Source organism: Diadema antillarum, unplaced genomic scaffold (genome assembly GCF_040938485.1).
Source record: "Diadema antillarum isolate AM-2024a unplaced genomic scaffold, OU_Dant_1.0 seq00002162_RagTag, whole genome shotgun sequence".
Taxonomy (NCBI): domain Eukaryota; kingdom Metazoa; phylum Echinodermata; class Echinoidea; order Diadematoida; family Diadematidae; genus Diadema; species Diadema antillarum.
In genome coordinates, this window is record NW_027272801.1 from 61,655 (window position 1) to 74,896 (window position 13,242).

Here is a 13,242-nt window from a genome sequence, read left to right on the forward strand (position 1 = left end):
TAGAAGAAGGGAGAATTGTTTTTGGGATGGGTTTTTATTTTTGATATGATTCTTCCGGGGTTTTTTTTTTTGTATTTGTGTGTGTGTGTGTGGGGGGGGGGGGGTGTGTTCGGTAATTTGCTGAACTGCTTTCATTCCGTTTTGATACAATAAAAAATGAAACATGTGCCTCAATAATTGTTATACCTCGGGTAATTTCCATTTTCAAGTACGGATATTTATTCTTTGTTACGTTATACAGCAAATGAATTGCTGGGTTTTATTGTATCATTTGAATGGAAGTGAAGACATTACTGGAAAAAACAATTATCGTCCCTTTATACGCCCCTCCTACAATTACGATGATTCAGTTTTAAAATTATGCACATTATTTCCACCATTTTTATCGTAGTTAGTTTATTTGTTCAAAAGAATATTTTGCATGAATTGTTTTGTTCATTTCAATAACAATTAAAAGTGACTGTAAATTACCTTTGGATTACATGGAATCAGAAATGTAGATTACTGAAAGAAAAAAAAATCCACAATGAATCCAGATTGTTCAGGAGTTGTTGAAGAAAAGTTTCGTAACACCACATTGGAGTTTACTGTGTAAAACGGTCACACAGGAAGACGTTGAACTTGGGTCATCCCACGATACCGACACCCACGAGTCATACAGCCCACGAGTTTGACATTGAAAACAGGTCCATGAGTCATACAGCTCACAAGTCACACAGCCCATGAGTTCGACACTAGGCAAATAAAGCCCACGAGTTCGACAGTTACAACACGGCGCCTAATGTGTCGGTCTCGTGGGCCTTGTTTGCTTGGTGTCCAACTCATGGGCTGTATGACTCGTAAGCTGTATATAACTTGTGGGCTGTATAACTCATGGGGTGTATGACTCGTGGGCTGTACGACTCGTGGGTGTCGGTCACGTGACGTGCACCCGTTGAACTATGGTTATGGAACTGATGTAATGTCCATGCCCAATGGACGAAAGACTGACAGACAAACCTTCGTTGCAGTTGCAGTACTCAATTACACAACTGTACACAAGACCTAAGTGTAGAATGCATGATTATTCTTAGTTTTTGATGTGTAAGTTCAGAGGTGCCAATTAGACCAAGCCGTAATGTACAATCAAGTATACGTTTGGCAATAGACAGAAATTATTACGTGATGCTGACAATAACTGCCCCCTTCCGAATCACGAATTTACTTTTGTTTCGTGTCACTTTAGCCGCAGTACAACATAGCATGACATTTAGAAACTGTGAAAGTTCGTCTGAAAGTTGTTCTTTTTTTATTCTTCAATGGTTTTTTTTTTAATTCTTCAATGTTTTTTTTTTCATTTCTGATATTTTTTTTAGCTTTTGAGTGCGTGTCAAGTTACTTCTAACAATGTCAACAATGCCTGCGTTTATTTCACACTTTCATAAAAGTACATGAAAAATGACAGAAGAGGAGCTACAAACAACCGTAACACTATGGATCAAATTACACACATAAATCGTCGGTATACAACACATTTTAGAAGCGTATCAGGGCAATTACCCTCCCCCCCCCCCGGACAATTAGGGACCTACACCCGGGCTAAACACTGGTTAGTGATAAGGTTAGAGTAAAGCTTATCGGGTTAGGGTTAGGTTAAGGGTTAGAGTTTGGGTTAGGGTTAGGATTAGGTTCAGGATTAGGATTGGGATTAGGGGTAAGGTCAGGAGAAGAGTCTGGGGTAATTGTCCAGGGGGGTAATTGCCCTAGAACCGTTATAAGAAAGTGTTGGGTAACGATATAGAAATGAAATCGCTTCTCTCTAAATTAAAAAAAAAAAACACGAAAGAAATAAAAAAGGGGGTTCAGCCTGCAGTTATGCTGACTGAATACGGTGAAATGATTTTTCCTCCTGTAATTTACTGAACAATCAAACAATAGCTGCAAGGCTGGTACCTCTCTAACAGAAAACATACTGGTGAGGAAAAGTTTTACGTGCACGGGTTTTGTAGGCACATGTATGTTTTTCCAAACTCGAAGGCGGCGCTATGGAATGTTCCCGTTTCTATCACGTAATAACCCCACAGTCCAAGTTCTTCAATCGAAATCGAAATCGTTGCCAAATAGGTTTCTACCAAGTTGTATTCGAAGCCGGTCTCGACCGGACCTCGCAAACATTGATCGAAGGTGGCCACAGGTGCTGTCATCATCAACTCGACGCGATGAGTCGGGCTATAAATTCGTACAGTTGCACGTCCCTCGCACGGATGAAAGTCTCGAGTTGTGACAGAATTGTCGGGTCTGAAGTCGAGACTAAGATTACGCGCAAAATTCCTGTAGCCGAACAAATGCGCCGGGACGATGGCTGGCAGTCCGTACGGGGACAAGACGCCGAAAGTACCGGCAAAAGCAGTATTTGTGGACTTGTTGAAACCCTGTGTCCACACCCAGCCTTCCGGGAATCCCGATCCCCAGTTCTTTTCCTGATGAGCATGAGCATTTCCCGACAGCGTCTGTCCGGTGTCGAAATTGCGCCAGGTGTAGGTACCGGGTGACGCAAGGCTGTAGACAAACCAATGGATAGGCAGCGAAGGTAGATGCGTGAGCCAACCCTCTGGACCTATGCGAAATGATAACGCAATTCATGTACACACAGTTCAGAGTTATGTGCGTCTCGACATACAATGTTATGAAGGGCAAATGCGGCTTCTCACCAAACATTTTAAACAGGTACCAGTACTACGCATAGTACCTATTAGTATTTGATTCTATTTCCACTTCGTAATCAGTGTCAAAAGATTCTGAACGAGAAGATATAATACTAAATAAGTGATGTAGAGAACTCTCACAGAAGTGGTATAACAGTCTTTACCAACATCGCGGCTTCAACTTCAACGCGCCATGCACATTGGGGGTGGATGGGTCATTAGAATATCACGTCGACGAATCATGTAAGGCTCTTCTACCACAGCCATCAAAATTAAAGATAAGATTACCTTGTTACTTTTATAGAACTTTTATGTCGCCAAAAAATATGCAACACTGAAATGGAAAGCGAGATATCACCTATAGTTTAGCTTGTCACTTGGTTAAGTTGGCGTCACACTGTCTCGAAATTGACACAAGATGGCAATATGGATGCAGAATATTCAATTTCGTGCGAAGCGGCCCCCAAAAAGCTACCCAATATGGTCAAAGGCCAATCAACAGCAGAAGCAAGTATACGCTCCCTGCCTGCAGAAGGTCACGCGGTGGCGCCTGAACTACACAAGAACACGACGAAAGCTACATTTAGACGATGTGAAACTTTATTAAGAAGTTTACTTTGAAGGAAACAAAAACCCAAAGAGAAATGTGGATTGAGTGAAAGTAGAAACATTAGTATAACACATTGGTGAAAGTTTTGAGGAAAATCGGACAATCGATACAAAAATTATGCATTTTTAAAGTTTTGGTGTTGGAACAGCTGGAAAAGGAGACTACTTGAGTTTATGACATCAGTGTGGACAACAATATAAAGAAAATATAAAAAAATGCAACATGCTTTCACTGTTCTAGTGAAAGAGCACTTGACTAACCACTTTCAGAAAGCAGGGGGTTATTACCCTTATGTCAGTATCAAGTTGTTAGAATGTGTAGTTTTAATCAAAATTGAACTTTTGTAAAATTCTCTTTATATTTTCTTTATAATTGTTGTCCACGCATGACGTCATGAACTCTAGTAGTCTCCTTATCCAGTTATTACAACACTAAAACTGTAAAAATTGATAACTTTTGCATCGATTGTGCGCTTTTCCTCAAACTTTCACTTATATGTGTTCTACTAATGTTGCCGCTTTCACTCAATCCACATTGCTCTTTGGGCTTTGATTTCCTTTACGGACACACAAGGGAAACGCAATGGCTACATGAAGATTTTGCCATCGTTTACGAATTTGCCACTGGTTGGAACCCAAGGAGCTCACCAGCGGTCATAGAGGGCTTATGATTATAACGTTCTCATGAATAACCCAATGTTTATACGATCATTCAGCGCCAAACATTAACATCATCTCAGTGTGAGTGTATCACTGCTCAATTACGGGAGTGTGAGGTAAAATGAACTTCAGACATGGCACGCCTGTCGTGCCTGTCGTAAACAGCATGACATTTGGCAATGGCTCTGCTGCTTCTCCACAAAGTACATGTACTTTGAAACTGTCAGGGCCCGGTCACACTACCCAAAAGTCGCGTAAACGCATGAATCACACAAGAAATTTGGTTGTGCGTTCTTGTCCGTCGAAATTTTTTGCCGATTTACGCCTTGAAAATCACCGATGAACTGCGCAAGAACTACGGAAAGATTACGCAAAAATCACTTACAAACCACGCACTTTCAGCGCATAGGCACGCAAAGGCCCCAAATAGGGCGAATTCGTGGTTGTGCGCGACGACTGAGGTCCACGGAAAACCACGCATAATCTGCGCATTCAATCACTAATGAACTGCGTGTGAATCGCGCATGATTTGCGCATGAACGCGATAGCGGCAACATTTTCGCGAACGATCACTGATATTCCACGCATATTTTGCGCATTGTTCGCGTAAAAACTACGCAATCTACGCAAAAATTACGTAAAATAGCGCAATACTGCGTAAACTTTTACGCGAAGCCGAGTTTTGAGCTGCTCAAAACTTTGAATCGCGTATAAAGCGCCGATCCGGCGCACATCGGCGGACAGCTACGAAGGTTCCACGTCAGACAAACTCATGAAATGCGAATTTCTTACGTGATTCATGCGTTTACGCGACTTTTGGGCAGTGTGACCCATGGGGGGGGGGAACTCCACGAGAAACAAAATCAGTTTTAACTTGAATGACTATCAGTACAGTATGATGCGTTTTGTATGAGATTTTCAAGGGACAGTACATTTCACGCTGACATGTAACCTTTTATCAAACCTACCATGCCTATACTGCATACTTTTGTAAAACAATTCATTGACACTATACTAGCCCCGAACTAATTTGATGGGTAGAAAAAAAAGGTGATTGTATAACATGTATTCATACTCTGTATTTTTAAAAGTGTTTTTTTTTTTGTGTGTGAACGAATGCAATGCAAATAAATCTCAACTGAAACTGATAAAATAGATACCTCTTCCTGAAGAGTCCCAGGCAACCGGTCCTGAAAAGTTTCCAGAAAAGTTGATTTCATCTATTGTGAAATCGAAGACCGTTGAATTCGGCGTCACGTTGAAAAACCCGTACGACCGGGCTGTCCATTCAAAATAAGACGACGACATCAGATCAGGATTTTTCGTCACCGGTTTCCCGCCCCTTACTGTTACCTCGATGTCGTCTTCGTTGGGATAGGCTTCAACGACCACCATAGGGGCGTCGCTCCCGTTGCTGCGTATCAGGCCGAGATATGTGTCAGGTGCATCGGAGCCGGACTCTCCGGGAGACTTTCCGTCGTCACCGCGGGGGAGAACTCGGCCGAATAGGACGCCAAGCGACCGCGCGTTGTCTGCATCGATTAGTCTCATGTACCAGCCCTCAATGAAGGGTCCCGTCTGAGGGTAGACGTGTGGATCGTACTGGTTTGGAAGACATCGCTGGGTAAAGACTGCGAGAATGATGGCAACAACGATCACGCAGATGCCGAGCTTCCACGAGGTTATCATTCTCTGTGAAGTTGATAAAGGGACAACAATGCACTAAATAAGATATGATTCTATTTCCGATGTATGATGATGAGAACATGAAGCTACAACACAGCAGCTCCGTGATTTTATTTTGATTATAGTGATATCAATTATTTTCTTCTTACATGGACAGCAGACGAAAGTGATGAATGTCTGTCGTTTTTCGATGTAAGTTCCTCGAAGTTTATCACTTTTGAATTTGATTTTGTTGAAATTTTGTCACGCTGCTTTGCTACATAGCTTCCCTTCCAAAAACCTGTGATGAGGGGTCAAAATCTTCACCCATTTCCATGGGTATCTCTAGAACAAGCATAATGTGTATAATGGTTGACCGCCTTGGGGGGGGGGGTACTAGCACCATTTTCACGTGCGTTATGAAACAGAGCTAAGGACTACAGTGTTGTTTAGACCTAATAATCCCTATTTAGTCAGAAGAGTGAACAAACTTTGTTCTGCTTATCTAATGATGCTTCGACGCCCTGAGAATCCCGATAAGAGCTAACAAGACTGTCCTACGATACAGAAATGCAATGTTGATGGACCTACTGTACTGATCAAACCAAATCAACTGCTGTTCAACATTGCAGTTGCTACCCGAATGGAATCTCCAACGCCAATTTCCTCATTCCATAAATCAAAATCAGGACTTTAAGCGAAAATGTACCTCTGTGGATTACTACTCATAATAGACAGATTAACTTGAGCTGCGGTTGTGCAAAAAAAAAAAAAAACCAACCCAAACAAACAAAAACAAAACAAAACAAAACTGTTAGCCACTTGCTTGTTTTCTAAAATGCGTCGAAACTGTATTATGGCTAATCTGCGCGCTGACTGGGAAAAGTCATGCGTCCCGTACATATACCGGATGTATGGAGTTATAATATACGCATGGTTATGGAAAATTGTAGGACTGAAAGGAGGATATGCATGCACTCAGTGAGAAATCATTACATGGTGATTGACAAATGAAATCAGATTGCATATTTTCCGTAACCCATCCCGTCATGTGCACTGTATATGCGTGCCGCTTGGATGAGCTGTGTATGGTATGTGCATGCATACATGCAGCGCAGTGGTGTAGAGCTCGAGATGGTGCTGCGTGGAAAATTTTACTGGGAAGTTGCAAACAAACACAGCATTCCATTACGTTTACTAGTAGTACTTTGGTACTGTTACATAAAGTTTAAATCTGATTTTTTAAAACTTATTTCTGTCGCTGCTCAATATGTCTGATATGGTAAATGATTGGTAAATGATAATGATTGACTCTTTCAATGATACGACGTATTGTCCTAAAACTAAAATCCATTATTATAGCCCTCGTCTTCGACTCGGCAAATATATGAACCTTGTTCAGGCAATGTTATACAAATGATGCACAGGATAGAGTGCGTTAGTGAAGGCGTATAGTGCACTCGAGGGTATTTACAATTGTGAAACATGCACTACATTGTAAATACCCGAGAGTGAGCTATACGCCTCCACTAACGCCACGAAATAATTCTGTGCATCATTTGTTTTATAAAATGGGTTGAAAATTCGAAAACTAACAGCATTTTTCAGCGTTTTTCACGTACCTTTGTGGGTCAAGACGTCCGAAAATGTTCGTCCCAAACATTTACGCACGTCGCACTCGGAAATCCCGCACATATAAGTATGATGGGGGGGTTGGGTTTCCGGACACTTAAAGGGTGTGTACAGTTCTGGTCGAGGTGAAGATTTAGCTTTTAACGTTTTGTGAGATATTCAGAAACCACTCTATGAGATGTCAAGGAGCATGCAGTTCTAAGGGGTATCAAAAGTTTATTCGATGAAAATCGGTTTTGAAATGGCTGAGATATCCAAAAACAAGGTGAAACAAAGAGATACTAATAAAGTTGGGGCATGTCGCCTTTTATTATCAGCACTTTTTGGGATATCTCAGCCATTTGAAAACCAATTTTCATCAAATAAACGTTGAATCCTTAAAATTACATGCTCTTTCATATTTCATAAGAGGCTTTTCATTATCTCTCTTAGGAATGTTCAAAACATGAATCCCTACCTCAACCAGTACTGTACAGTCCCTTTAAGTTCCCGCATGAAAACTTACTTATTTTACATAGAATATGCACCCTTTACCTTAAAGACTTGATATAGACTCCTCATATAGGCCTACTAGACAACATACTCTAAAAACGGCGTGAGAATTAACCTGCTAAATCGTTGGATTTGCCCTTCTTTACGTCGTATCCAGACCCTCGTGGTCAGTCAGTGTTATTATTATCTACCGATTGTGGTATACATGTACCCAAATTACTACATGGAATGATTTTACATTTTACATGAAAGAGGTATCAACTGCTTTGCATAAACTCGCCATTTTTTTTTACTATTATCGTTATAAAAGAAAAGACCGAGTTCAACTGTTATTTGGAAACAATGTCCTCATATCCAACGACCAGAAAACATACCGAAGATACATGAAACAAAGAGGTGAGATGCACTTGTCTTTGCAATTATCTGACCAAATCAAATGTTGCGAAACAGACGCAGTATCGCGTGATAACGTGTAACATGATGATGAGCATTAGCAAACTTACGGCAGAAAACAGCTACGCAAAGCGATGTACAGTGATGAGAAACAGCAGCGATCGATCTGGAACTTACTGGAACTCATGTGCTGCGTCTAGCACTGGACTGCACTGGAGTTGCTTCTATTGGCGAGTTCTAATGTTGGTGATAAGTCTTATTCATGTGACCATAATGCCCGGATCATTGCCTTTGGAAGTACAAGTCTTATCCCACATAATAATACGCTAACATGATATAAGCATGGACCTGCTACACACATGGACTACGAACGGAGGTCTTTCTTTGATCCGACCTGCATCGCCGCCTGTGTGTGCATCTTGATGAGTACATTCAGATGTTTGGACAATGACGATTGTGTAATTGCTTATCGTGACCGACAACAGAACCGTTTCCCTCATTTCGGTTTTATTTCGCTGAGGTGCCTTTCAGACTTAACTGCCTTTGGGAAATCGACAATGATTGGGAGCAACAAACCTCAAATCATGACAAATTTCGTGTCACGAAATAATCATACTATAATTCGAGCATTTCGAGCAGCGTTTGTCTGTCTGTCTGTCTGTCTGTCTGTCTGTTTGTCTGTTTGTCTGTTTGTTCCTCTACTCCTCCCAGGTCCTTGGTCCGATCTCCATCAAACTTAGTGGGTGGATGCAGGTTCACCGCGAAATTGCCCTTGAGGGGTTCATTTTTGTAAAGGTCAAGGTCATTGGGGTCAAAGGTCAAATAACTGTTTGTCGCTACTCCTCCCAGGTCCTTGGTCCGATCTCCATCAAACCAATTAGTGGGTGGATGCAGGTTCACCGCGAAATTGTCCTTGAGGGGTTCATTTTTGGAAAGGTCAAGGTCGATGGGGTCAAAGGTCAATGAACTGTTTTTCGCTACTCCTTGGGATGTCCTTGGACCGATCTCCATCAAACTTAGTGAGTGGATGCAGGTTTACCGCGAAATTGCCCTTGAGGGGTTCATTTTTGGAAAGGTCAAGGTCACTGGGGTCAAAGGTCAAGTAACTGTTTTTCGCTACTCCTTGGGATCCCCCCAGAAATATCCTCAATGGGGATTTCCCACGTGTAGGCCTACTTATGCTTCCAGCAAGTTTGGCCAAGATCGGACCAAGGAGTAGCGCAAAACAGTTATTTGACCTCCGTTGACCCAGTGACCTTGACCATTTCTGGGGGAATCCAATAGAGGATTTCTGGGCACTGGCTGAAGCCAAACAAACTACTGTGATTACTTCATCATAGCCCCCCCCCCCCCTCTATGGTCAAGGTCAAGGTCGATGGGGTCAAAGGTCAATTAACTTAATTAACGTAATTTAATCAATTAAAAATCCCCATAGAGGATTTCTGGGCACTGGCTGAAGCCAAACAAACTACTGCGATTACTTCATCATAGCCCCCCCCCCCCCCACCCCTCCCCTCTATGCCCCACTTCGGCTGATTCAGCACTCCACGGGTACATTGACTAGTTAGTATAAATTACTGAAGTGGACGCTTGTGGACGTGCATGTAACGTTTCTTAATGGCGTATGTAAGGCATACATGTCGTCTACCATTACTGTCCATGTTCACTCTGAAACAATGTGCGAAAATGGCAAAAAGAAATTTCAAATTACAACCAACCTGCCGAAATACTTTCTTTCTCTCGTAAAGTACGTGCATTTTGCAAATGAAATTAACTGAGCGATGGTTTCCTAATGATGTATACTACAACTGCACATGCATTTTTCTTGATTTATGAGAGTTATCTTCTGCGCATGATGTTGTTTTTAAATGTCTCAAAAGCGCTGTCTTGTTTTTAAGCCAAGGCTGGCTGTCGGTGATGCACGATGAGATCAAAGCAGGAAAGCATCTTTGAAATGTTATTGTGACGCTTTTCACAGAAACAGGTGTTTGAATTAATAAACGAGCGATGTATGTCCATATGTGGTATAGGTCCAAGATATAGCAAGGTGATAAGTGAACGGGTCCGCTAGTCACCACATCTGACAGAGAACTTCACGATGCACAATCGGTTCAGCGGCCAGACCCTATGCACATCGGACTTCTTTCGTCGAATTTTTGCAAAGTTTCAGTCTTTTTTTTTTCTGCAACTGGATTTGCTTGTCAGTTTGTAAGAAATTGCTTGTCAGTTTGTAAGAAATCTTATGCGCAGAGCTGTGCACATATCTGGACGGGATTTCACGGAAGATAAGAAATGGGCCATAGTAGGATTAACGATTGGTTTTGGATTGTTTCCATGTTTGTTTTATTGTTTGTTTCCATGTTTGTTTTATTGTTTGTTTCTTTGTTTGCTTTTCGGGGAAGGGTTGGGGTGGGTGGTGGTCAGATCACTGTTTAAAACCATGAAGGGGTAGTTTGCAAAGAACCCGCTGTAGAGCGCGGAAGTCAAATTACTATGATATCGCTGCACACCGGGGTGAAAACTGACATGGAAGGCAGCTGGTCTCCTCATATGGGGACGATTTTAGAGAAAATAATAAACCCCCTCCCCGTCACAAAAAAAAAAAAAAAATGACGGACACAGAATCATGTTTTGATTGGTAAACCCTTTATCATTTTCGGAATAAGGAGCTTTTTTCCCCTTTTCAGATTAACCAATCTTTGTTATTTTCTGATTAATGGACCTGTTTTGATCTTCGAATTAATCTTTGCAATAACGAGCCTTCGGAATAGCGATCGAGCTGTAGCTGTATCTAGGTGCAAATGAACATGTAAGTTCAGTTCAACTTCTAGTCAACACATTGTGCAGCTGACTACAATCTTTGGTATTCGGTTCGGATGATGTCTGGACAATGGATCATTTCTCAACCATCATTTATCAGAATGATGATTGCTATTTATTTTCTCTCCGAGATCTGCTAGTTAACGCTGCTTTCGAGGCGTGACGGAGGAAAACGCCAAAAGGCAAGCTCCAAGCACTGTTCATATCTTATACAGCTGTATTTTGATAAACAGAGTTGAGTCACACTTAAACAGAACTGTAAAAGGTGTTATCAAAGCCGAAACCACGGAGAAAGTTATGGAATGTTTTCACCTTTTAATTTATCATCTTGATTAAGTTCGTCATATTATATTTTGAAAATTGAATGAAGTGACAGTGTTACAGTTTTATAAATCTTATGTTGGTCTGGACATTATCATTATACTACAGACCACTTTTGGTCAATTTGCAGCAATACAGACCCCCCCCCCCTTCTTCAAATTCATCAACGATGGTATCTCTTCTTTTTAATCATTTTCCGGAGATGTTGATTGTTTAGTCTCCAAGAAGAATTTGACCGTGTTATTCGTTTTTCAATTTGATTTTCTTAAATCACGGAGTGGACTCTCTTTTAAGGTTACAACAGTAGAGAGGGGGTGGGGATCAAGAAGAAAAGAAAAATCTTTAGTAAAATGTGAAAATGCAAGCCCTAGAATCTGTCTCATATTTGCAATTGTATGATTGTGCGATTCTATTTTACTGCTCAAGTGATGCCCCTAATCAAAAGCAGTGTTCTCTGACTCTATTATGAGATTAATACGCCTCGATATACTCTCGTTTAGATAACACCTCCATTCACAAAATCATAATGAGTTTCCTTTTGAGACTGATAAAGGACAAGTTGAAAACCCAATGGCCCGAATCACGAAGGTAGTGCACGGTATAGTCTTGTTCATAGTTTAAACCATGCATGGACAAAGACCGTAGTTTTTTATGGGGTGCCAAGTGTCGCATGGCCTATTCCGTTACGAAATCAGTTATTTCGTAACGAAATAGGCCATGCGACACTTGGCGCCCCATAAAAATTACGGTCTTTGTCCATGGTTTGAAACCATGGACAAGATTGTACCACCTTCGTGAATTCGGGCCAATGTCTCACTCTTACATACGATTCCTTTAGAAAACAATACACACATACACACGAACGCTTACATATAATTCAGGATACACTAATTGTGCAATACAAATTACATAAATCAGATAAAATATCATGATAATAATCATGTGTGTGTGTGTGTGTTTGTTTGTTCGTGTGTGTATGATATATATATATATATATATATATATATATATATATATATATATGTGTGTGTGTGTGTGTGTGCGTGGGTGCGTGTGTATGTGTTTATACACATACACGCACAATTATATGTAATTTGTGTAATTCGTGTAATTCCATGCAAGAATTCATTCAATAAAGACAACAGGCACTTTACCATACCCTCCACTGGATCACAGTCTTCCCTAATCATCTTCAAGCTTAATTCAGTGCTATATTGATCAGCGAGGAAATATGTTGGAATATTTCGTTATAAATATCTGCAGTGAAGCAAAATGCTGTGCAAAGATAATGCTCTCTCCTGCCGAACAACGGGTCTTGCCGGTTTAACACTGAACAATCTAAACTTTTGGTTTTTATTATGTATCTAAAACGATATAACGGGTTGTCTTAGTGTAGTAACAGTAGAAGCAATATATTCATCTTCCTCATCATCATCATCACCACCACCACCACCATCATCATCATCATCAAGAACAACATTCCAAGTGTTGTGACAGGCGACTACATCACATTGAACACATTCACCGAGCCCTAAAATGCAGAATTTAAACAACGTGAAAAAAGAAATTGTTTAGACGAAATCACCAAGACTTTAATTTAACGTGTGCTTCAATACAATACAATGCAATCACTAATTATTATCATTGTCATTAATCACCACCATTAACGTTGATAAGCATTTTGATATATATTGGTATACATTATCTGGTAGAATGGTATGGGTTTCAAGACAGTCATCTAACACTAAAGTTTAAGACGAACTTTGCAAAGAATATTGAATTATTTTGTGACTTTTATAAGGAAGCATTTGTGTTTACAAGATGGAAAATTCAGATCTTGATAACCAATGATAACCAAGATAAGAGGAATATCTTAACGCGTTTGAACTTTTTGTAAGTGTCTATCTGTTGTTATGGTTGTTTTTTTTTTGGGGGGGGGGGTGGGGGTTGTGCTATTTTTCTCTCT

The 13,242-nt window shown here is 40.7% G+C and overlaps 1 protein-coding gene across 1 annotated transcript; it reads right to left on the reverse strand.

The window, feature by feature from the left end:
- Nucleotides 1–1,967: 1,967 nt before the first annotated feature.
- On the reverse strand, nucleotides 1,968–12,756 carry LOC139714108 (uncharacterized). Its single transcript, XM_071625819.1, has 3 exons — nucleotides 12,721–12,756; nucleotides 5,114–5,573; nucleotides 1,968–2,596 (listed from the first exon to the last, which is right to left on the reverse strand). The coding sequence occupies exons 1-3, from the start codon at nucleotides 12,754–12,756 to the stop codon at nucleotides 1,968–1,970; spliced, it is 1,125 nt and encodes a 374-aa protein (XP_071481920.1).
- Nucleotides 12,757–13,242: the final 486 nt, after the last annotated feature.

Bases quoted from the DNA above. Each gene is read 5' to 3' on its own strand.
- LOC139714108 (XM_071625819.1), bottom strand. From the start codon at position 12,756: ATGTTGTTCTTGATGATGATGATGATGGTGGTGGTG. The intron at 5,574-12,720 runs GTGGTGATGATG...GTCTTTACCCAG, and splicing joins TGATGATGATGGTGGTGGTG to CGATGTCTTCCAAACCAGTA. The intron at 2,597-5,113 runs GTATCTATTTTA...CATTTCGCATAG, and splicing joins CTGGGACTCTTCAGGAAGAG to GTCCAGAGGGTTGGCTCACG.